We start from the raw sequence: 22536 nt of genomic DNA on the forward strand, positions 1-22536 counted from the left end.
ATTGGTGACTGCAAATAGTGTGAGGGAGTGGGAGGAGCCAGATGGTATTGGGACATCCTAGACAATGTTTCCATTCCAGCTCTGTGTTCGTTCATTCCTGTCAACTGAGCTTATTTAATTTGCTCCAGAATTTTGGGAAGGAATTACAGCTGGAAAATAATGTGTTTTTAAACCTACAGATCCTTCTGACTTTAGAATTAGTTGTTTATTGCCAGGAAAGCATAAAGGCAGATGTTGGACCATGTCAAAAATCTTGTCAAGAGAATGGTTGTTTCACACAGAACTGAGATGTGGCTTCTGATGCTGGTGGTGTATTTGTTCCAAAGAAATGTGAATTCAGTACGCATGCCGACTAAAGATGTGGACCCCGAAGCGTTCATGAACATTGTAAGTTTGGATTTTCCATTATGTTTTAGGGGGGATGGAGTCCCTTACATGTTAATGTTCACATCTGTGTATTACCTGCATTATGTGCTATATTTATACATGGTGATGATTTTTGCTAACAGAGGAATCATAAATTAGCATATTGTACTGTAAAGTGCTAAACTGCTAAACTGGGTGTGAGTAGACTGGGTTCTCGTCAAACAAATTCAATAAACTTGGGTGGATGACTTAGTCCTTTTGGTCTGGAAACACAATTTGACTTTCCCTTGAATTCTTAGATTCATTCTATGAGCAGAGAAATCGTTGCCAAGCCCAGACCCTCCATTATTTTCATTTTGTCTGTGTTTTAAATTCTTTTTCTACTTTCATTAGTACTAAATGAGCATTGGCAACTATAATACTGTATTATAAAAGTATTATCCCTCACTTCTTACTACTAGGGTACCCATTTCTGGTGGCACCCTTCACCCTTCAAAACCTGCACACCCAGGTTTTGGAATCAGTGTTCTGGTCTGGAAATAACTCCATTGTTATCCTGTTGACAGACAATAAATAAACGAACCCTAATGATTACTAGAGAAGGCCTCCTGTGAGTAAAATTCATAAATGATGTAGTATCCCAGATCTTTTTTCTTTTTTGCCTACTTTGAAATTCTTAGTTGAGTTTTAACAAAGTCTGCTATATGGTAACACTTATCCCATAGAAGATATTGTAATAAAACCTGCAGAAATGCTAATTTCACTTAATCTTCACTGCCCTTTCAGTAGATATGAACATCCCTGTTTTTCAAATCAAGGAACTGAGATTGAGGAAGTTAAACAACTTAAATTAGGCCACATTATCAGTAGGTGGTAGAGCTATAATTTATAAGCAGGCCTTCCCAAACACATAATTGCAACCAGTATGCAGTAAACCCTTCTGGGTGAGCAGTAGAAGCTACCTCCCGGTGAGTGGGATGATTGCATGTAGTATTCACAATCCATACATTTCTCATAGATTTAACATGTTTAAATACAGATTTAAGACCCTTTTTACAGAAGCCTCCTTTGAATGGATTCTATAACCCTGACAGGTCCTAGAAATCTTTTGAATCTACATGATGCCAAATATCAGGTTTCTTTTGATCATTCCAAAGATTGGCTGTCTTTTGGTGGTTTGTCCAGAGAGTTAGCAAATTGGTGTAGGTCCTTAGGAGCCATCTTCTGGCTCTGAGAAGGTTCCACAAAAATTCCTCTGGGTTACTGGGTGGAAGGAATCCCTTTAGCTATAGGCAAGGCGATCTCTCTGAGCCTCACCCACTGTGTGTGCACAGCACCTGCACACTGTTGGAGCTGCAGGAGCCCTAAGACTAAAGTTCTGACATTGAGTAGTTATGCATAGAGAGGCAAAGTAAAATAGGAAATTCAAATGATTGCCAGTATAAAGTAAATGAGATAGGTTAATGTGGTTCAGAGTCTGAATAGGTTTGACTCTATACTGATTTATATGGCTATAATCTATCCTATATTTTGATATAAAATTTACTTTATTTATGTATTTTCTTGGTGTTAACTGAACACCTATTAGGCCCTTGATACTGTGCTATGCACTGAGGTTACAGAAAGATCTAAGAATATCCAAGCCTTTACTTCATGAAGCTTACAATCCAAGTAGGGAAAAGAGACACTGCATTACTAATTACATGAATAGTGAAATCAAAAAAGAAAGCATTGCCTAACCTAGGCAATTTAGGAAAGTTTTTCTAAATAGGAAGCTGCAGAGATCTAAAGTATTCTCACTGCTCTTGCCCATTGCCATCATCTAGAGAAGTATGGAATTATTTCTAAGAGCTGCTGCTTTAAAAGGAATAAAAAAAGAGAAAGTTAGGTACCAAATGTCCACTGTAGGATATAAGGCAAATGGGCATCATAGTTAAGAGAAAGACCCTATAGTCCCATTGCTTGAGTTTTAATCCTGGCCCTAACACTAAAATACAAACTAGCTATGTGATTTTAAGAAGTTTATTTAACCTATCCCTATTTTTCAGTTTATTCACTTGTAAATTAGGCATACCAATGATTTATACTCCATGGAATTATTGCAAGAAATGTAAAAAGATCACGTATGTTTAACACTAACTGAATTACCTGGCATAGAGTAGATACTAAATGAGCATTGGCAACTATAGTAATTAAACATCACTCCCACTCTTATCTCCTATTTATCTTTCAGACTTCAGGTGAAAACCATTTTTTCCCCCAGTCTGTGGTTTTAAAGATGAAAAGAAACTGAGGAAATGCATGGCCTAGGTGTTCTCATAAGACAAGTGCCTCACTGACTGCACTAGAATTACCTGATCCCTAACTTAAAGCCAGCCCAGGAACCTGCATGTTTAAGTGCCCCAGACGGTTCTGATGCACACCCAGGTTTTGGAATCAGTGTTCTGGTCCAGAAAGAACGGCAGAGCACTGGCCAATATTTCTGAGATAACATGATTAGCTAAAGTAAAGAAGTTTTATGTTTATGCCTTCCAGCACCAAGAAATGGACTTTTTACTCTGGGATAATTGAGAATATGGCCTTACAGAACTGAACTCAAAAGGAATTGTGCTTTTTCTGTAGAGTGAAATCATCCAACATAAAGGCTATCCCTGTGCGGAGTATGAAGTCACAACAGAAGATGGGTATATCCTTTCTGTTAACAGAATTCCTCAAGGCCTAGTGCAACCTAAGAAGACAGGTATGGTTTACCCTATGTCACCCCAGCATGGCAGTGTTCCCCACAGTAATGATTTCCTTGTCATATGTGTGTAAAAGGGACTCCGGGTTATTGGTACCAGCCAGGGCCATTGTGTAGGCCAAAATATGACTTTAGTTTCCTCATAATCTCCATCACCACCACCCCATCTCTGATTATCCCAAATAAACATAGTGTTTACTTTTCAAAAAAAAGAAAAGCACTTCAAAAAAAGTCTATTTCTTGATCTCTTCTAGCAGTTAACACATTTTCCAACCCCCTCCTACATAGATATTCTAGAATATTCATTAACGTTCTCTTGAAAAGACCAGACCAACGCCCCCCTGGACACTCTATATTCCTCAACCAAATAGCATTTTAAATATCTAAGATGTTGCCCAGATTTTCACTGAGGTCTTTCTACGAATCAGGCACTATGTGTACATTTTACATTTTTGGTACATGTCTCTTTTTTGCATAGGGATTTTCAACAATTGCCAGCTTTTAAAAATTCACCTTCATTACTCATTAAATTGTGCCCATCCTTCATCTTTATTTGGCTCTTTTCTTTTTAATATTATAACTCTATGTTTATGGCAGCAGCCACGCTATATCATGAGTCCAGATGATGTAACTTCTCACTGTGCTCTTTCTGTATGTCAGGTAAAATGCTAAGTGCTTTGTTTGCATTGGTCTTATGTAACTTTCACAATCATTCTACAAAACTGCCACTCTCATAGGGGTTAAGTAATTTGCCCAGAAAGTCTATGCTAGTACTTTCTAGTGTGTTGCAAAACCTGCACTCAAATAAAGATCTGTCGGACATAGCCCATGTTCTTAACTAGGACCAGAAAAAGCTGGGCCAACGCTACTGGCCTTTGGTTGTAAAGAAGCTTCGGGTTCTGTTTTATTCTAATTTACACTTGTGCAGCCTTTTGTAAACCAGCTTTTAGAAAAAGTGCCAGCTGCACAGCTGTACCTTGCATATGTCCAACATGTCCTCACCTCAGTGCCTTTGAACTTACAGTTCTCCCTGTGGAACCCTATTTCATCAGACATCGACAGTTTGCACTGGCCCTTCTTTCAGACCCTGGTCACCTGACCACCCTAGTCAATATAGCAATCTCTTGCCACCGATTGAGGGCTAACCTCTTGTCCTGCTTAAATTTTCTTATAGCACTTAACACCGCCTGATATGCAGATATTTGCTTATTTACCTGTCTCCCCCCCCCCCCCCCCCCCCCCGCCCAACCAGAATATAAACTCATCGGGAGCAGGAACTTGATCTGTTTTGTTTAAGACTATCACCAGTGCCTAAAAGAATGCTAACACATTGAAGGTGCCAATAAGTATCTGTGGAATGAATAAGTTGGTTTTATATAAATAAATGAGTAACCTGGAGACACAGATAACTTTTCCCCAACCCCACAAATCCTTGCGGGTAAGCAAGGCACGGCTGTGCCAAGCCATCAAGTGGCTGTGGCAGTTGCTAAGCTCAGGGGAGACACCTGCAGCTCCCATTCACGGCAACTTGTTTTCTGGCCTCCTGTTCATTTACATTGTTCACTCATGGCCCAGGGAAGCGCTTGGTGTTCAAGGTGTCAGCCTTTGTGGTCCAGTTGGTGCAGAGTACTCCCCTCTAGTGGCGGATGTTGTTCCTGCAGCTTCCATTGGCTTCTAAAAGGAGGAAATCTCCCTGCCTTAAAGGAAAGCAAGATTTCTCAACATCTCTTCAAAAAGAGGGCCAATGACATTCGTACTGAAAACAACCGAAAGGTGTCCATAAGCTTGTGACAAAAGCCTTTTGAAAACCTTCCTTCATTGTTGGCTTCAAATATTTACATCAAAAAAGAAAATAGGCTGGGCCATCCTAAAAAAAAATGACAGCTTTTTAAAGAGCAGTTCTTACGCACTCACCTATTGGCTATAATTTAAATGAAAATTCATGGCTCCAGGGAATGACTGAAATGATGCCGATCATTTATAAGTCGGTTCTCTCACTAGATGAGCCACGAGTACAAACTTCTGCCAGGTAGGGCCAACCTGGCCCCAGCCATGGGAAATGTCCTAAAGATTTCAAAGGGACAGCATTGATCCTCCTTGGTTTAATTCCATCATATTGAGGTCACCTCCTTGAGGGCTAGAGGATGAACTCAATGACCAGACATAAAAGGAAAACTTAAAATAACTCAGTTTCATTCTCCTGGTCCTGTGCTAAGCTCTCTTGTTCTTTCCTCAGAGGAATAGAATGAGGCAAATGGAATTCATAAAGTTTGTTGTAAAAGGCCTCTGTCTATAGAGAGAATGCACTTGGAATCAGTTACATAATAACAGGATCTACCATCTGGTGAGGTCAGGTGGCATGCTGACTGCTCAGTGCACAGTATCTCAATGAACCCTCAACACAGTGAGGTAGGCGTTGAATTGTTATGTTAACTGGGGCACTGAAGCTCTGAGCATAACTGCCTTTGAAAATTATAGCACTAATAACAACAGCAGCAAAGCTCTTCTTGTCTTCCTCTAAAACAGGTACTATGGTGCGGATATTACACTCACAATCTGATCTAATTCTTATAAGCCCTATCAAGAGCATGGTGTTTGCCCTTTAAAGATGCAACATTTGATTATCTTTCAGTATAACTTTCTAATGTAAAAAATAATGTTTATCTTAATTTATTTAACGTGTTAGAATTCTAATGCCCTGATCCTTTGTCTCCTACTGATACTCTTACAAATTGTATTTTAATATAATTTCAAAGTTACAGAAAGTTTTCAAAAATTGTACAAGGAACTACCATATACACTTTACCCTGATTTACCAATTGTGAATTACATTTTGCCACTACGTACTTCCTTTCTATCAAATATCTTTGACATTAAATTTGAGACATCATGCCTATGACTCCCTAAATATTTCTTAATATTGGGAGGGGAAAAATAACTTTTTCTCCTACTCATTTTCGGTTCTATTAGCCTAATGGAAGACTGATGAACTGTAAGGAAAATATCCTGATCCCCTTCACTCATGCATTTATTAAAATGAGGAAACTAACACTGATTGATATTAGTATCTAATCCATAGTCCATGTTCAAATTTTGTCAATTGTGCCAAAGTCATTTCTATCCTCCCCTCCCCCAACCCAGTATCATCCACTTTATTTGGTTGTCTATTTGTCTCCTTTCTAAGCTGAAAAAATTCCTCAGGTTTTCTTTGGTATTTTTGACCTTGACATTTTTGAAGAGTTTTGAACAGCTATTTTATACAATGTTCTTCAATTTGGCTTGTCTGATATATCTTCATAAGGAGATTCAGGTTATACATTTTGGCAGAAATACCACAGAAATGAAGTTGTGTCTGTCCCACTGCAGCAGAGTATCAAGCACATGATAATGGCTTATTCCTATATTGATAATATTAGCTTAATATTTTTGTCTTTCCCTGGTTTTATTGAGCTTCTTCCCCTCATTTCTGTGCTATCTCTCTCTTCAAACAGAAATTTGTAGCTTTACTACGGACATCTGTGGGTTCTCACGGCTGGCACCAAGTGGTCTTTTCTCACTCAAAACAGATTTCTCTAAGCTGTAAAGAAAGATTATATAAAAAATGAAAACACAGGCTTTATTTACACACTCTAAGAAAATAGAGGGTTGGCTGTGGCCCTGAGAAAAAGCAGAATCCACACTTTTTATTGCTTAATTGAAATGTGAAGTCAGTAATATATATATATTCTATATAATAAAAGCCTAATATGCTAAGTGTCTGGTCAACCAGTCATCCGTTCAACCAATCAAAGTATAATATGCTAATGATATGCTAAGGCCGCTCAACTGCTCACTATGACATGCACTGACCACCAGGGGGCAGACAGTCGACCGGTCAACCAGGCGCTATGATGTGCGATGACCACCAGGGGGCAGATGCTTGGTGCTGGGGTCCAGCTGATCAGGACTGAGTGAGATGAGCCAGACACACCCTGGAGCCCTCCCGCGGTTCCTCCCAGCTGGCCAACCTCCTGCATCCTTCCTCAGTTCTGATCATGCATCAGTGGGGTCCCTCAGCCTTACCTGTGCCCTCTCGCAATACAGGACCCCTCAGGGGATGTTGAGAGCTGGTTTCAGCCCAATCCCGCAGACCAGGCTGAGAGACCCCACAGGTGCACTAATTCGTGCAGGAGTGGGGTTCCTTAGCCTGGCTGGCCATTGGAGCCAATTGGGGCAGCCGTGCCCAGTCCCATCGGGGCAATCAGGTCAGCCGGCCAGGGAGGAGAGGGGCTGATGGGGGCCAGTGGTGGGGAGGGACTGATGGGGGCTAGCTGGCAGAGGGGAGGGAGGGATCATGGGAGGTTGGCCGACAGGCCCAGATTGGGGCCATCAGGGCCGGCAGGTGGGGTAGGGGGAGGGACCACGGAAGGTTGGCTGGCACAGGAGGTTGGCTGTGGGAGTTCACTGACTGCCAGGGGGCAGCTCCTGCATTGAGCATCTGCCCCCTGGTGGTCAGTGTGCATCATAGTGACCAGTCATTCCAGTTGTTCCAGCGTTCCAGTTGCTTAGGCTTTTATATACATACTAGAGGCCCGGTGCACAAAATTTGTGCACAGATAGTGCCTGTAGTCCTGGCCAGCGATCAGGGCCCATCTGCAGGGCGACTGGCGGGGCAATCAGGGGGCCCCTGCTAGCACCCACCTTGGCTGGCCTGGGGCCTGCGGGCTGGGGGCAGCTCCTGCATTGAGCATCTGCCCCCTGGTGGTCAGTGTGTGTCATAGCAACCAGTCGTTCCACTGGTCCTTCCACTGTTCGGTCAATTTGCATATTAGGCTTTTATTATATAGGAGATATATATATATATATCACATCTTCTTTATCCACATTTTCTTTATCCATTCATCATTTGACAGACATTTAAGTTGTTTCTATGTCTTAGCTATTGTAAATAGTGCTGCAATGAACATGGGAGTCTACATACCTTTTCAAAATACTAATTTTGTTTGCCTTGAATATATATCTAGAAGTGGGATGGCTGGACATATGGTAGTTCCATTTTTAATTTTTTTTTTGAGCAGCCTCCATATTGTTTTCCCTAATGGATATACCAATTTACTTTCCCAGTCATAGTGTAAAAAGATTCATTTTTCTCCACATACTTACTAACATTGGTTATCCCTTCTTTTTGATAATAGCCAAGTGTGAGGTGCTATCTCATAGTGGTTTTGATTTTAATTTTCCTGATGATTAGTGATATTAAGATCCTTTTCTTGTAACAATTGGCCATTTGTATGTCTTTGGTAAAATGTTCATTCAGAACCTTTGCCCATTTTAAAATTGAATTTTGCTATTGAGTTGTATGGTTCCTTATACTTTTTGGATATTAATCCCTTATCAGACACATGGTTTGTAAACATTTTCTTCTGTTTCATGGGTTGCTTTTTCATTCTGTTGATTGTTTCATTTGCTGTGAAAAACTTTTTAGTTTGATGTAGTGGCAATTGCTTATTTTTGCTTATGTTGCCTGTGCTTTAGAGTTATATCCCCAAAAATATTGCCAAGACCAATGTCAAGGTGCTTTTCCCTATGTTTTTTCTAGGTGTGAGGTCTTACATTTCAGTCTTTAATTCATTTTGAGTTAATGTTTTTGAGTAGTATAAGTTAAGTGTTCAGTTCTATTTGGTGATATTAGCTTTGATCACTTTCTTAAGATGGTGTCTGCCAAATTTGTCTATTATAGAGTTAGCATTCTTCCCTTTGTAATTAATAAATATTTGTGAGGGGATACTTTCAGGATATGTAAATATACTGTATCTCTTCAAATTTTATTCACTAATTTTAGTATCCATTGATAATTTGATAATGCCATCAATCTTTCTATATTTATTTAAATTATATTGTAAATAAGAGCTTTTACTTCTCCCCTAATTATTTATTCATTTCATTGATATCAATATTGAGTCATGCATTCTCAATTTATATAATAGAATATAGTTTATTACAATCATTTATTTTGATGCTCAAATTTTTCCATATTTAAACATTGGGAGATCCTTCACGCTGGCTAGTGGGTTTTTCAGACAAGAAGCACCCATAATCATTAAGCCATTACATATATAGAATAAGCATATATTTTTATATATTAATATTAGAATATAAATAATTATAAAAAACATATACTTACATACAGTATAATATTAATACATTAGGATATATAATATATTTTATATGTGTGCATAATTAATATAATAATATCAATAACTATATCTAGTATTTATATAATTATTTTATTATAACATTAATATATACATATGTAAATATCTATAATTACACATTTGTTATATTATACATTACATAGTATAGTAACATAATGTATGCATAGTATAAATACATAACAATGTAATTTTTTATTCTTATTAATTTATAATAGCTATGATTATTATATATAATTATCTTAATCATTATATTATACCAGCTCCTGGAGCACTTCAGTATCCTCTCAGGTGCCCAGGCAAGTCTAGTAATAATAATTTTACAAAAACAACAATGGAAAAGCATTGGCCTGCAGACCGAAGGGTCCCAGGTTCAATTCCAGTCAAAGGCACATACCTCGTTGCAGGCTCCTCTCTGGCCCAGGCCCTGGTTGGGGCTCATGCGGGAGGCAACCAACCAATGTGGTTCTCTCTGTGTTTCCCTCTCTCTTCCACTCTCTAAAAATCAATGGGAAAATATCCTTGGGTGAGGATTAAAAGCAAACAAAAACAACAGTGGGAGATGCGCTTTGATTCTTTCTCTGTGCCATGCATTGTGCCACCTGCTCCTTGTGCACAATTTCATTTCATCATAACAAAAATTCTACTTTCTGATGAGGAAATCAAGACACATAAAGGTTAAGTAACTGACCAAGATAATCAAGCTAGCAAGCAGCTGAATCAACAATTAAACACAGGTTTGTCTAACTTGAAAGCCTTTGCACAGTAGGGGAAAACCAGAAGGGTAGAGAACATTTCCCCCGGATGAAATTCTCTTTTTTTGTAGGTTCCAGGCCTGTGGTGTTACTGCAGCATGGCCTGCTTGGCGATGCCAGCAACTGGATTTCCAACCTGCCCAACAACAGCCTGGGCTTCATCCTGGCAGACGCTGGTTTCGACGTGTGGCTGGGGAACAGCAGGGGAAACACCTGGTCCCGGAAGCACAAGACCCTCTCCATAGACCAGGATGAGTTCTGGGCCTTCAGGTATATGAGAGTCTCGAGAGGAGGTGGATGTGGATGTCTTTAGAAGAACTGGGTAAAAAAATCATAACTTCTAGCATTTGGAAAATTTACTTTGGTTGGCTCATCCATATCCTAATAGCATAGCCCGCAATGGTCTTAATTGACTAGTGATTCTTTTGGGAAAGTAGTGGGGGAAATTACGTTCCTTAAGAAGATTGGGTCTGGTGAATGTGGTGAGAATGGTGGGTGGTGTCAGGTGATCGAGACTGGAATGAGAGAAGTGCATGTCCATTTCCTTATAGATGGATGTCCTGGGACTAACTCTTCTGTGAGTTATGACAAGGACTGGTACCCCCAGGAGGAGATGAGATCAGACAACATTAAAGATATAAGGAAACTATTAAGCCTCAGGGACTATAAATTCAACTAAGACATTTCTTACAAAGACTTTTAGTATTTGTATTTAAATTACCTATGGACATTCAACCTGCTTTTTATCTATTTCATCAGAGAAGGGACCCATAGCATCTTTAATACGTTTCATATAAATGAATCTGCATGACCATCTGCTATTCTACAAACAGAACAACAGGACACCTCTACTAGGGAGGCAGGTCTTGTGCCCAGTAAATATTCATTGAAGATGATTATTGCTCTATAACATCTATAGAAAATAGCAGTTTGCTGACAACCTGTGGTTTCTGAGGCACCCGGGCATCACAGGTTTGAAACAAGTCCAAACTGAGTATTGTGAGGGACACAGTAACTGTCTTGGGTCTGACAACTCAAGGGTTTGTTTGTAAACTCCAGGGGCTGTTTTTGTTTGTTTCTGATTATAACTTTTCATATAACTTTGTCTTTTCCTCTTGTAGTTATGATGAGATGGCTAGGTTTGACCTTCCTGCAGTCATAAACTTTATTTTGCAGAAAACGGGCCAGGAAAAGATCTATTATGTCGGCTATTCACAGGGCACCACTATGGGTAGGTTCAAAGGAAAACAGGTTTGTATACTCAGAGAAAATGTGAGCATGTGGTGTACAGCTGTGCCTGGGATCAGTCTTCTCACACTTCACTCATCTGGCCTTATTCTCTTCAGCGACTCTAAGAGCGACAGGAAATGGGTATGAAACTGAGGGAGGCTTCAGGTAGAGTAGGTAGAACAAAGGCTTTGGAGTCAGACAAATATGTATTCAAATGTTGGCTCTACCACCTCTTAGGTAAATATCATGAGAAAATTATTTAATCCCTCTGGCCTCAGTTTCCGTATCTATAAAATGGGGATAATAGCTCCCTCTTAGGGGTGTTATAGGTGATGGACTGTTCAATATGACTGATATAAGCTCTGTGAAGCAAGGCTTTTGTCTAATACAGCTGTGAGAGCAGTTCCTGGCCCATAGTATGCACTCAATAAATGCATTGAACGAATGAAACATAGTCTTCAGTGTCTGGCACATAACAGACAATCAATAGACACTAAACACTGTCATCATACTATACACAGAACTGCTGCGGGGAGTTTACTCAAGTCTTTCTCTCTCTTTTTTTTTCCCTCTTCTAATGACAATTACTGCTGGTGTGCTTTTGTTTTTAATGACTTTGTGAGAAACCATAACTCATGGTCCCAGAGGATACATATCACCTACTTGGGAAGATGGGAGTGGAGGCTGGCTATCCTGGCCCTCTATTAGACCAAAGTCAACAGGAAAAAAATGTGCTTGGCTTAGGTTACAATGAAGGAAGATCAGCAGAGGCAGAGTGTGTGCCATCAGAAAGCTCTCGAGACGGGGCTGAGAAGGGCTCTGAGCCAAAGGCACTCCAGAGGCAGCCAGGCATCACCCGTGCAAGGGATTCTGAGAGAGGTGAACACTCAGTGGAAACTCAGGGCACACATGCCATTGGTTCATTTTAACTGATACTCTAGTGAATAAAAAGAGACTGACTTTCACATTGTACTTTCTGGATTTTTCAACAACATTAACTGATCCTAAGGATGCTGTGTCTCACCATGTACTTCACAGAAAGGTACAATGTTATGCCTGCTCCTACTCTCATTTCCAGAGGTCTTAAACATTTTCCCTATACTAAACTGTTCAACTTGACATGAAGACAAAGGTGCTAATGATGAGGTTAAATGTTACTCTGAGAAGAAGGAGGTGGCCAAACAAGCCTAGGACGATTCTATTAGTCAATCACGGAGCTACTAATGCGGAAAACTCAAACTTGCTTTACATAAAGAGAGGAATTGGTGGGAGAAGTTATCTAGAGTTCCCAAATCTTGACATTGGAGGAATTAAGTCTACATAGTCAGAATTAAGCTGGACTATAGGAATGTATTCGAAAGTATTTTCCACCCAGTCCTACTGATGGTGCAGTGGGGAGAGCCAGAGCTAATACCAGGTCACTCTTCTGCCTGCCTTTGCATGTGGCTGGCAAAAACTAATCATGTAAAGAGAAAAGAAGGGAAGGAACCAGTCTTTCTTAACACTCGCTCACCTCCTGAGAACCAGACAGAAGTCATGTGATTTTATCTTGTTTTTTCTACCCAACCTCCTTCCCCACAGCCTGCAAGCATCAACCTAGACAGAGCCTGTACATGCTCTATTGAAATAGACACACAGTATTCCCAATATAGGGACCATGCCATGAATTTATATAACAGCCTTATTCTCCCAAAAGCTCCACAGAGATTAGCCCTGTACAGTGGTAATTTGGGAAATTTGGCTCTATTTTATGGGTATAGAAACTGAGGCACAGACTGACTTAACTACTGTTCCATACCAAGTCAATGGCAAAATTAAGAGTTGGAATCCAGTTCCCTAGATACTTGTCTACTACATGACTTTATAATTTGGGTTCCAGAAAGATTAGGGAATCACAAAAACCCCAGCAAAACCTTGCTATACCCATTATGGCATTTTACAGAACATGCTTGTTATCAATAAACAAGGCAGTTTTTCTTAATTTTTTCACTGGAGAGATTTGAATTAAATGAAGTAAGAACCATGAAAATCATAAGCAAAGTGTCAAGAATATAGTTACCCCCCTCTCTCTCACAAAGTCCACGTTATTATACTGAATAATGAAATTCACCAATTCAGTGAGACCCTACTACTGGACATCAAATAAGCTAGATGTCAGAAGGAACACCAAGGGTTTTTCCTGCTGTCATTTTCCCCCCTCAATGAACTTATAATTTCATGGGCGAGTTAAGACACAATCACAAGTAATTACTGAAATATCTTGACAAAAGTAAGCAAGCATTTTATGAGTTTGAGGATATGCCGTATCCACGCTGATATATTTCTTCTCTTGCAGGCTTTATTGCATTTTCCACCATGCCAGAGCTGGCTCAGAAAATAAAACTGTATTTTGCTTTAGCACCCATAGCCACTATTAAACATGCAAGAAGCCCTGGGACCAAATTTTTGTTGCTGCCAGATATGATGATCAAGGTACGTGACTCCTCAGAAAATTTCTTGTCTATGTAGAAGAGTCTTCCCACCCGATAAGGTAAGGTTTACACTTTTCAATTAGACGCACTTATTTTTTACTATGATGTAATGACTACCCTTTTGTTTCCTATTTTTACAGGGATTGTTTGGCAGGAAAGAATTCCTGTACCAGACCAGATTCCTCCGCCAGTTTTATATTTACCTTTGTGGTCAGATGATTATTGATCAGATTTGTAGCAGCATCATTTTACTTCTGGGAGGCTTTAACACACAAAACATGAACATGGTAAGTGAGAACCTAGTACAGTCTCAGTTTCCCAAAGCAAAGCTAGACGTTATTGCCAGGAAAGACTTAGAGAAATGTAATCTTAGTAATCCAGTTTTCTCCAAATACACTAATATGTGGGACATGCTTTAACATGGGTTGAGGTCAGGTTAACAGAAGGACATTGCTAGATATGAACTTCACAGGTTGTAGATGGAAGTGATATGAAAGCAGCTTTATACATTGAATTAGCAGATGAAAAAAAGTGATTAGAACCCAGTAGTCAAAAGAGAGAATCGCCATGCAGCATCTACCTCTTCTTTTCTACTTGGGTCCTTCTGGGCATTTGATAAGATGTCTGGGAGTTCCAATTTGGCTTAGGTATAGCTACGAGTTGGAAGGTGGCATAGTGTGGGTTCCCAAGAAGCATACTCTGAGATGGAGATTAGTGGGTAGAGTGATTTTGGGTTATGTGCTTAGGATAACACCTAGAGAAGGGAGTGAAACAGGATTGGGTAGATGGAAGGGAAAAAAATTTTTTTAAAAGTTGTGATATCCCCTTAATGCAGTGGTTCTCAACCTGTGGGTTGTGACCCCTTTGGCGGTTGAACGACCCTTTCACAGGGGTCGCCTAAGACCATCCTGCATATCAGATATTTACATTATGATTCATAACAGTAGCAACATTACAGTTATGAAGTAGCAACGAAAATAATTTTATGTTGGGTCCCAACATGAGGAACTGTATTTAAAGGGCCAGAAGGTTGAGAACCACTGCCTTAATGGGAACCTCCGGTGATCCTACAGGGATTTGTGAAGATGGGATGACCCTTCAGAGCTCTCCCAAGTGCGATGAGAGGGCTGAATGTTTATACCCCCATATATGCCAGTCATTTAATGCAGATGACACCGATACTGGGTGATGCCTTGGGCAATACAGCTCTCTGCACCTGGGACAACCCCCCAAGGAGACCCCACAGTAGAGGGCTACCAGCTGGCAGCCGTAAGAACACATCTTTAATTCCTGAATTTTTTTATTCTTTGTTTAAAATAATACGATTAATAGCTACCATTTAATAAACATTTATTATGTGCCAGGCTAACAATCCTATGAGACAGATATTATCAGTTTCCCACTATGCAGATTAGTGTCCTGAGATTTAGTGGATTAAATTATTCCCATATCCACCTAAAAATTAAATGGCAGAGCTAGGATTTGAATATAGGCCTGTTCTAGAGTCTTCATCCTTAATTACTGTAGTAAGACTTAAAAAAAAAAATGAGTTCAGATATCTACCGAGAAGCATTCCTCGGATGAAAAATATAGGTGCTCAGGAATGCATTTAGTGGCATGATTATTTATGTGCATATTACTGTTTCATTGATAAGGGCTGATAATTTAATGATGGTTCCATTTCTTAGTCTGACACCTGGAGATTTGATCTGGACAAAGTGCATGTCTTATGAGCTTTTCCATGTCCCACAAACCACTCATGCTTTGTTACAGAGCCGAGCAAATGTGTACGTCGCTCATTCTCCTGCTGGGACATCTGTGCAAAATATCCTGCACTGGAGCCAGGTAGGAATGATGTTGAATTTGTCCTTTTCCCTAAGTAAGTATCTGTGGGAAAGAGGGCCCTTTTGATAAACCAGGGGTTATTTCATATTTCTTTTGAGATGAAATGTAATCAAGAATATTGAAGCTTTTCAGGAGATAGGAGGGAAGGATTGGGCCACAGATGTCATTAGTGGACCTTAAAACTGTGAGGTCAGACGGTCCTATTGAGATCTTTCTCTGTCTCTCACCACCTCAAAATGAGGCTAGAGAAGATAATTGGAGGCTCCTCCAGCAGCCAGGTCAAGTAGTAACAAAAGTGGAAGGCAGGACCAATTACCCAAAGAGGCCTCACAGGAGGGAAAGACTAACCTGCAACATAGGAGGGCAAGTCTTGATCACCAGTCACATGAACTAAAGAAGGCAGAGCTGAAGTAATACATTTATAATAGATTCAAGGGTAATGTGAATGCTAATCATCCTTTTACCAGTGAAGAAGCACTGAACCTAATAATATTGCTCATGGTAGATGATACAATAGAGTGACCCTGATTGATTGTGGAAATAAGGATGGATATAAGGACAAAGCTAGAGCATAACTAACCTTGGATTCTCATGTATTAAAAATACCACTTTGTTTTTTAAAGGGGGGGGGGGCTGTTAACTCAAGCAGAGAGTTTTAAGAATAGTGATGGCATCTATATATCATAAATATTGGCCCAGCTGCTTTCTGTTTTTGTAGCAACTTAGAGCCTAGTGAAATTGTTCTTGTACAGTTGTTATATTTGCAAGAGAGAGAGAGGGGAGGGAGGGTGGGGGAGAGAGAGAGAGAGAGAGAGAGAGAGAGAGAGAGAGAGAGAGAGAGAAATATTTTATAATTAAAACTAAAGAATTCTGAATTGTATTAAGTGTCGGTCACCTTCTCACAGTCACCAGGGAGAGCTTTCCCCTGTAGCCTACAGAGTTGTACAGATACCATCTATGAATGGGGATGCACCTCCTGGAGTTGTATGGCATGGGGACCAAGTATGTCTGCAGTGCATGCATTTTCTCCCGAAAGGGTCTTCCTCTTGCCTTTGTGCTTCCCTGAAGATTGTCCTAATGCTGAACAGAAGCCTCTGTCTGCTCTCTGCTTCCCCCACAACTGCAGACTTGGGAGCACATTTCCACCCCTCCTCCCACCCTTTTCTAGCGATACATTTGAATGCCATGTACATTTTTGTTTCCTTTTAGGCAGCGAATTCTGGGGAACTCCGGGCTTTTGACTGGGGGAGCGAGACTAAAAATCTGGAGAAAGGCAATCAGGTAAGAAAACCAATACCACCTTTTTGAAGTGCATGACCGGGTAGGTCTAATGGCAGTTTACTGTAGGGATGGAAATAAAATATGAGTATGCGAGTGGAAAATAATAGTCGGGGTTTGACTCCATTTGAAAATGGGGACGCTCACAGCGTGGTCACAAGGCCTGCTGCCTTCACAATGGAGTAGGAGAACTTTTTTGAGAGGCTGCTTCCATGAAGGGGGCCCTGGGCTTCGTAGGAGCGAGGTGGAGTGGGTTTAGCGAAGGAAAGATTGTGGTCTCTGGTGGCTACTACTACAAGAAGCCTTTCTTGAAAAGAAACCCAGAAATCACCAATAAAGATGGCAGGAGTGAGGTCGTTTGTATAGTACAATACAAAGACCATTCATCTGTGGTTGCCAGAGACAGGGGTGAGGGGTTGGGTGGGAAATGGGTGAAGGGGATCAAAAGGTACAAACTTCAGTTATAATATAAATAAGTCAGAAGGTATAATGTACAGCATGGTGACTCTAGATCAGCCGTTGGCAAACTACAGCCCGCGGGCTGGATCCGGCCTGTTTGAAATGAATAAAACTAAAAAAGAAAAAGACCTACCCTTTTATGTAATGATGTTTACTTTGAATTTATATTAGTTCACACAAACACTCCATCCATGCTTTTGTTCCGGCCCTCCGGTCCAGTTTAAGAACCCATTGTGGCCCTCGAGTCAAAAAGTTTGCCCACCCCTGCTCTAGAGATAATACTGTGTTGTGTATTTGAAAGTTGCTGAGAGTCGATCTTAAAAGTTCTTATTAGAAGCAAAAAAATTTGTAATTATGTGTTGTGATGGATGTTAACTAAACTTACTGTGATAACCATTTCACAATATAATACAATCTTATAACTCAATTTAAAAACCTTGCTGCATAAAGAAAAAGAGCATTAATTGGTGAAGGAGGATTACTGGGTTAGTCTTGCCTCTACACTATAAACTTGTGTGATCATGGCTAGGTCACTTTGATTCTTCAGACCTCAGGTTTTTTATCTTAAACATTGGACTAGATCAGTGATGGTGAACCTTTTGAGCGTGGCGTGTCAGCATTTTGAAAACCCTAACTTAACTCTGGTGCAGCGTCACATATAGAAATTTTTTGATATTTGCAACCATAGTAAAACAAAGATTTATATTTTTGATATTTATTTTATATATTTAAATGCCATTTAACAAAGAAAAATCAACCAAAAAAAATGAGTTCACCTGTCACCTCTGAAACGTGTGTCATAGGTTCGCCATCGCTGGACTAGATCATTCTTAAGAGTTCACCCTGGTCACACATATAATGATTCTGTAATTTGCAAGTAAAAACATTTTTTTTCTATTTTAAAAATAGTTTTATTGATTTCAGAGATGGAGAGAGAGAGAGAGAGAGAGAGAGAGAGAGAGAGAGAGAGAGATGATGATGATGATGATAAGAGAGAATCATTGATCAGCTACCTCCTGCACACCCCACACTGGGGATTGAGACCATAACCCCGGGCATGTGCCCTGACCAGGAATTGAACCGTGACTTCCTGGTTCATAGGTTGACGTTCAACCACTGAGCCAAGCCAGCCAGGCAGTAAAAAATATTTTTAAAATGCTATCACATTATCTAAGAAATGTGTAGTCAATGCTGTAGAATAAAATTAAAAACAAATGTTGTGTAGAATCAGAAGTAGACTTTATACTCTTCTGAGCATAAAATCTTCACTGAAGATTAGTAGTAGCTTGTGTATGAATATAAACAAACATTGACCCTACAAATTTAAAGCTGGATGGAGCTGAATAGATACAGGCAAATCTTTGAGTACCATAGCATATGTAATATCCATTTCTGTACATTAATCTAGATATAAAGGCTAGGAAATTGGACAGACTGTGCAATGCCCATGAATAGCAAACTCTATCAAAGGTTTGTTCCTTCCTTTTTTTTTATTTTAGCTCCATCTTCACCGTTTCCTAAAGCATGTCTTTAGAGGAAGCATTCCAGTTCCAAAGTAGTTTTAAGTTTTCACATTTAATGTCATGAGTTCTAGGAAAATCACTTGTGCACAGTAGGTACCAGAAAACGGTCTGATGGTGGGAAGGAAGATACAACACACACACACACAAAGGTGTCGCAGAATCACAGAACCTTAGCACTGGACCTGAATTCAATTCAGTCTTTTCACCTATAATATGATTTTAAAAAATATATTACTGGCTCCATAGAATATTCCAACCTTTCATATCTAAGTTAGGCTATAAACGGTGTTTCTGATAATCAAATTCTGATGTTTGTGTTTGGGAAGTTTTCCCATACCAGCAAGCAATTCCCTGAACACCAGCAAGATGTCCTACAGTTCTACCCAGTGCTGGGATAGCATCAGATCCTATGGCTTAAGAGCCTACAAGACTGCCTCCCTCCCACTTCTGATGCCAATCACAAATCCAGGATGATACCTGGACTTCTGACCAACTGGCTATAAATCAGAGGTTTCCATGACAACTCCCTCTGGCTCAATGAATTTGCTAGATTGGCTTACAGAACTCAGAAAAACATTTTACTTACCAGATCATCCGTTTATTATGAAAAGCCAGTTGGAAAAGATGCATAGGGCAAGGTATACGAGAAGGGGCACAGAGCTTCTATGCCCTCTCCAAGAGCACAGTTCTCCCCATTTCCACTTGTTCACCAAGCTGGAAGCTTTCTAAACCCTGTCCTTGCTGAGTTTTTATGGAGGCTTCATTACATAGATCAACCCTTTGGCAGTCGAATGACCTTTTCACAGGGGTCGCCCAAGACCATCCTGCATATCAGATATTTACATTACGATTCATAACAGTAGCAACATTAGGGTTATGAAGTAGCAACGAAAATAATTTTATGGTTGGGGTCACAATATGAGGAACTGTAAATACAGGGCCAGAAGGTTGAGAACCACTGGATTAAAACATTAGCCATTGGCGACTGAACCCAAGAGGTGTGAAACTGGAAGTCCCAGCCCCCTAGTAACATGATTGATTCCACTGGCTAAGAGCCTTCCCCTGGTTCCAAGTCCCCTCATCAACATAATGAAAGATACTTTTATGGCTCTCATCCCTTAGTAACTTCCAAGGGTGTTTGGGGGCCTGGGCTGTGGTGGAGACTAAAACAGTAGAAATGTATTCTCTCCCAGTTCTGGAGGTCAGAAGTCTAAAGTCAGGGTTTGGACAGGGTTGGTTCTTTGGAGACTCAGCAAAGCTGCCCCATGCCTCATGCCTCCCTCCTAGCTTCTGGTGGTTGCTTGTAGTTCATGGTGTTCCTTGGTTTGTAGATGCATCACTCCATTCTCTCAACCTCTGCCTGCATCTTCACATGGTTTTCTCCTCTCTGTCTGCTGACCTTTTCTTCAAAAGAACACTTGCCATTTGATTGAGGGATACCCCAATCAAGTATGATGTCATCTCAGGATCCTTAACTAAGGGTTTTAGGAGCTCTGTGCCAGAAATGGGGATGAAAACCAAATATATATTTGTTATTATACATTACAGCATCGCAGGCTATAACTCCAAATGTTTAGAAAGTCACAAAATGGCACAAGGACGGCCTGGATTGGAACCTCAGCCCCAGGGTGGATTTTCCAAGTAAGAAATGGGCCCCAACATTCCTGTGGAAAGTTCTGGGTGCTGATTAACCTCAAGGGCTGAGCCAGCCAATCTGATTTCGTAGCACGGCTTGAATAAGAGAAGTTCTCAAGGGTTAAGACTCCTAGACCCCCTTCTTTGGGTGATGAGGCACGAGAGCAGGGATCTAATTTATACCTTCCCTCCGTTCAGACTACCTGTGTTCCAGTGCCATTGACTTCCCATGTTTTTGGAGATAGTCAAGCGGGGCCTGCTTTTTTAAAAAAATATTCTTTTTAAATGATTTCAGAGAGGAAGGTAGAGGGGGAGAGAGATAGAAACATCAATGATGAGAGAGAATCATTGATCGGCTGCCTCCTGTACGCCCCATGTTGGGGATCGAGCCCACAACCTGAGAATGTGCCCTTGACCGGAATCAAAACTGGGACCCTACAGTCCATAGGCAGACACTCTATCCACCGTGTTAAGCCAGCTAGGGCTGGGCCTGCTTAAGGGCTTTCTATAATCAGAGAAAATATCTGGGCAGCCCCAGAGCAGAGTCCTTCTCAGTAGGTTCCCTTCTCTTGACTTTCTCTGTAGAATATCTCTAACTCTGGCCTCATGAAACATTTGTGAAGTTATCTTTTAAAGGTAAATTATGCTTACAATATTTATTAATAGGAAGAAAAATAATTAAAAAGTAATGCTTAAAGTGCTAGGCAATTTACATGTTTTCTCATTAACCTAGTAAGTGATTACAGATATCCCCATTTCACAGATAAAGAAACCGAGGTTCAGTAATTTTACCTTCAAGTAGGTGCTGAAACAGAAACTCCAAATGCAGATCTGCTTGGCTCCGATGCCTGTGCATTTTTTTTTTTCATCACAACACATATTTAGAATGTTTATTTGGAATGCAAACTATGAGTTTGGAAGTTCAAATGTGATCTACAGCTAACAACTTTTCTTTTTCTAGCCAACTCCTGTAAGGTACAAAGTCGGAGACATGACGGTCCCTACAGCAATGTGGACTGGAGGTCAGGACTGGCTTTCAAATCCAGATGATGTGAAAACACTGCTCTCCGAAGTGAACAACCTCATCTACCATAAGAACATTCCTGAATGGGCGCACATAGATTTCATCTGGGGGTTGGATGCTCCTCATCGTCTGTACAATGAAATCATACATATGATGCAAGAGGAGGAGACCAGCCTTTCCCAGGGAATGTGTAGGCTCAGACTGTGAAGCATCTGATACTGACAAGTCGTAGGAAAAACCTTGTGGACAATGGGGCTGGGGTCCATGAACAGAGGATGGATTTCAGGAATTGAAAAGCTATCCTATCAGTAGAAGGGAAGAGGAGAGGGGAAGGAGGGAGGAAGTTTACTATATATTCCTTCAGGTTTCCTGTATTTGGCACAAAAACTGACATTAACTTTTTTTTTTTAGTTAATTAAACTGCTCATTGGGTGAACATAGGTTTCATGTGCTATTATATAGTCTACCATCTTAAAGGGCAGGCTTTATTCGAGAGCTAGAAATTATCAAAACATTCTCTATGTCACTCAGATAAACTTCCCTAAAACATGTACTTATTTTTCTACAAGCCATATTTTGGGAATAAAGTAAACTGAAAAATTGGGATGAGAGAGAGGTCTTGAATCTCTAGATTATTGTTGACTTTCACAAAATAAATTAGACATTTTCATCTTATTGCCATAGAGACATAACACTACCTCAGAAAGCCAAGCTACTTTAAAAATAAATAAATAAATAGATAGATAGATAGATAGATAGATAGATTAACAAACAAACCAAAACAAAAAAAAATCAATGTACAGTGTGGATAAAATATATTTTAAGCATCTTCAAAAGAGTCAAGTTGTATAGTTGAGTTGCAGATGTCATACTTTTGTAGAATTTTTATGAGTTTTCCAATAATTGCAGTATGCACTGCATAAAGTATGTATGTGTATTTGAGTGCCTAAATTCTAGTCCAAGCTTGTTTGGGGGTTGCAGAAGACCTTTTGATTAGAAATGTATGACCCAGCTTTCTG

At 40.1% G+C, this 22536-nt stretch overlaps 1 protein-coding gene across 1 annotated transcript; it reads left to right on the plus strand.

The window, feature by feature from the left end:
- Positions 1-170: 170 nt before the first annotated feature.
- On the plus strand, positions 171-21724 carry LIPM (lipase family member M; the record flags this gene model as incomplete). Its single annotated transcript, XM_081104950.1, is given in 10 exon segments — positions 171-266; positions 269-387; positions 2989-3106; positions 10124-10322; positions 11174-11283; positions 13618-13754; positions 13894-14040; positions 15527-15598; positions 16808-16879; positions 21455-21724. Coding segments are annotated over 10 exon segments (1269 nt in total). The 5' UTR covers positions 171-241.
- Positions 21725-22536: the final 812 nt, after the last annotated feature.

Source organism: Myotis nattereri (genome assembly GCF_964212035.1).
Source record: "Myotis nattereri genome assembly, chromosome: 13".
In the NCBI taxonomy this organism is placed as follows: domain Eukaryota; kingdom Metazoa; phylum Chordata; class Mammalia; order Chiroptera; family Vespertilionidae; genus Myotis; species Myotis nattereri.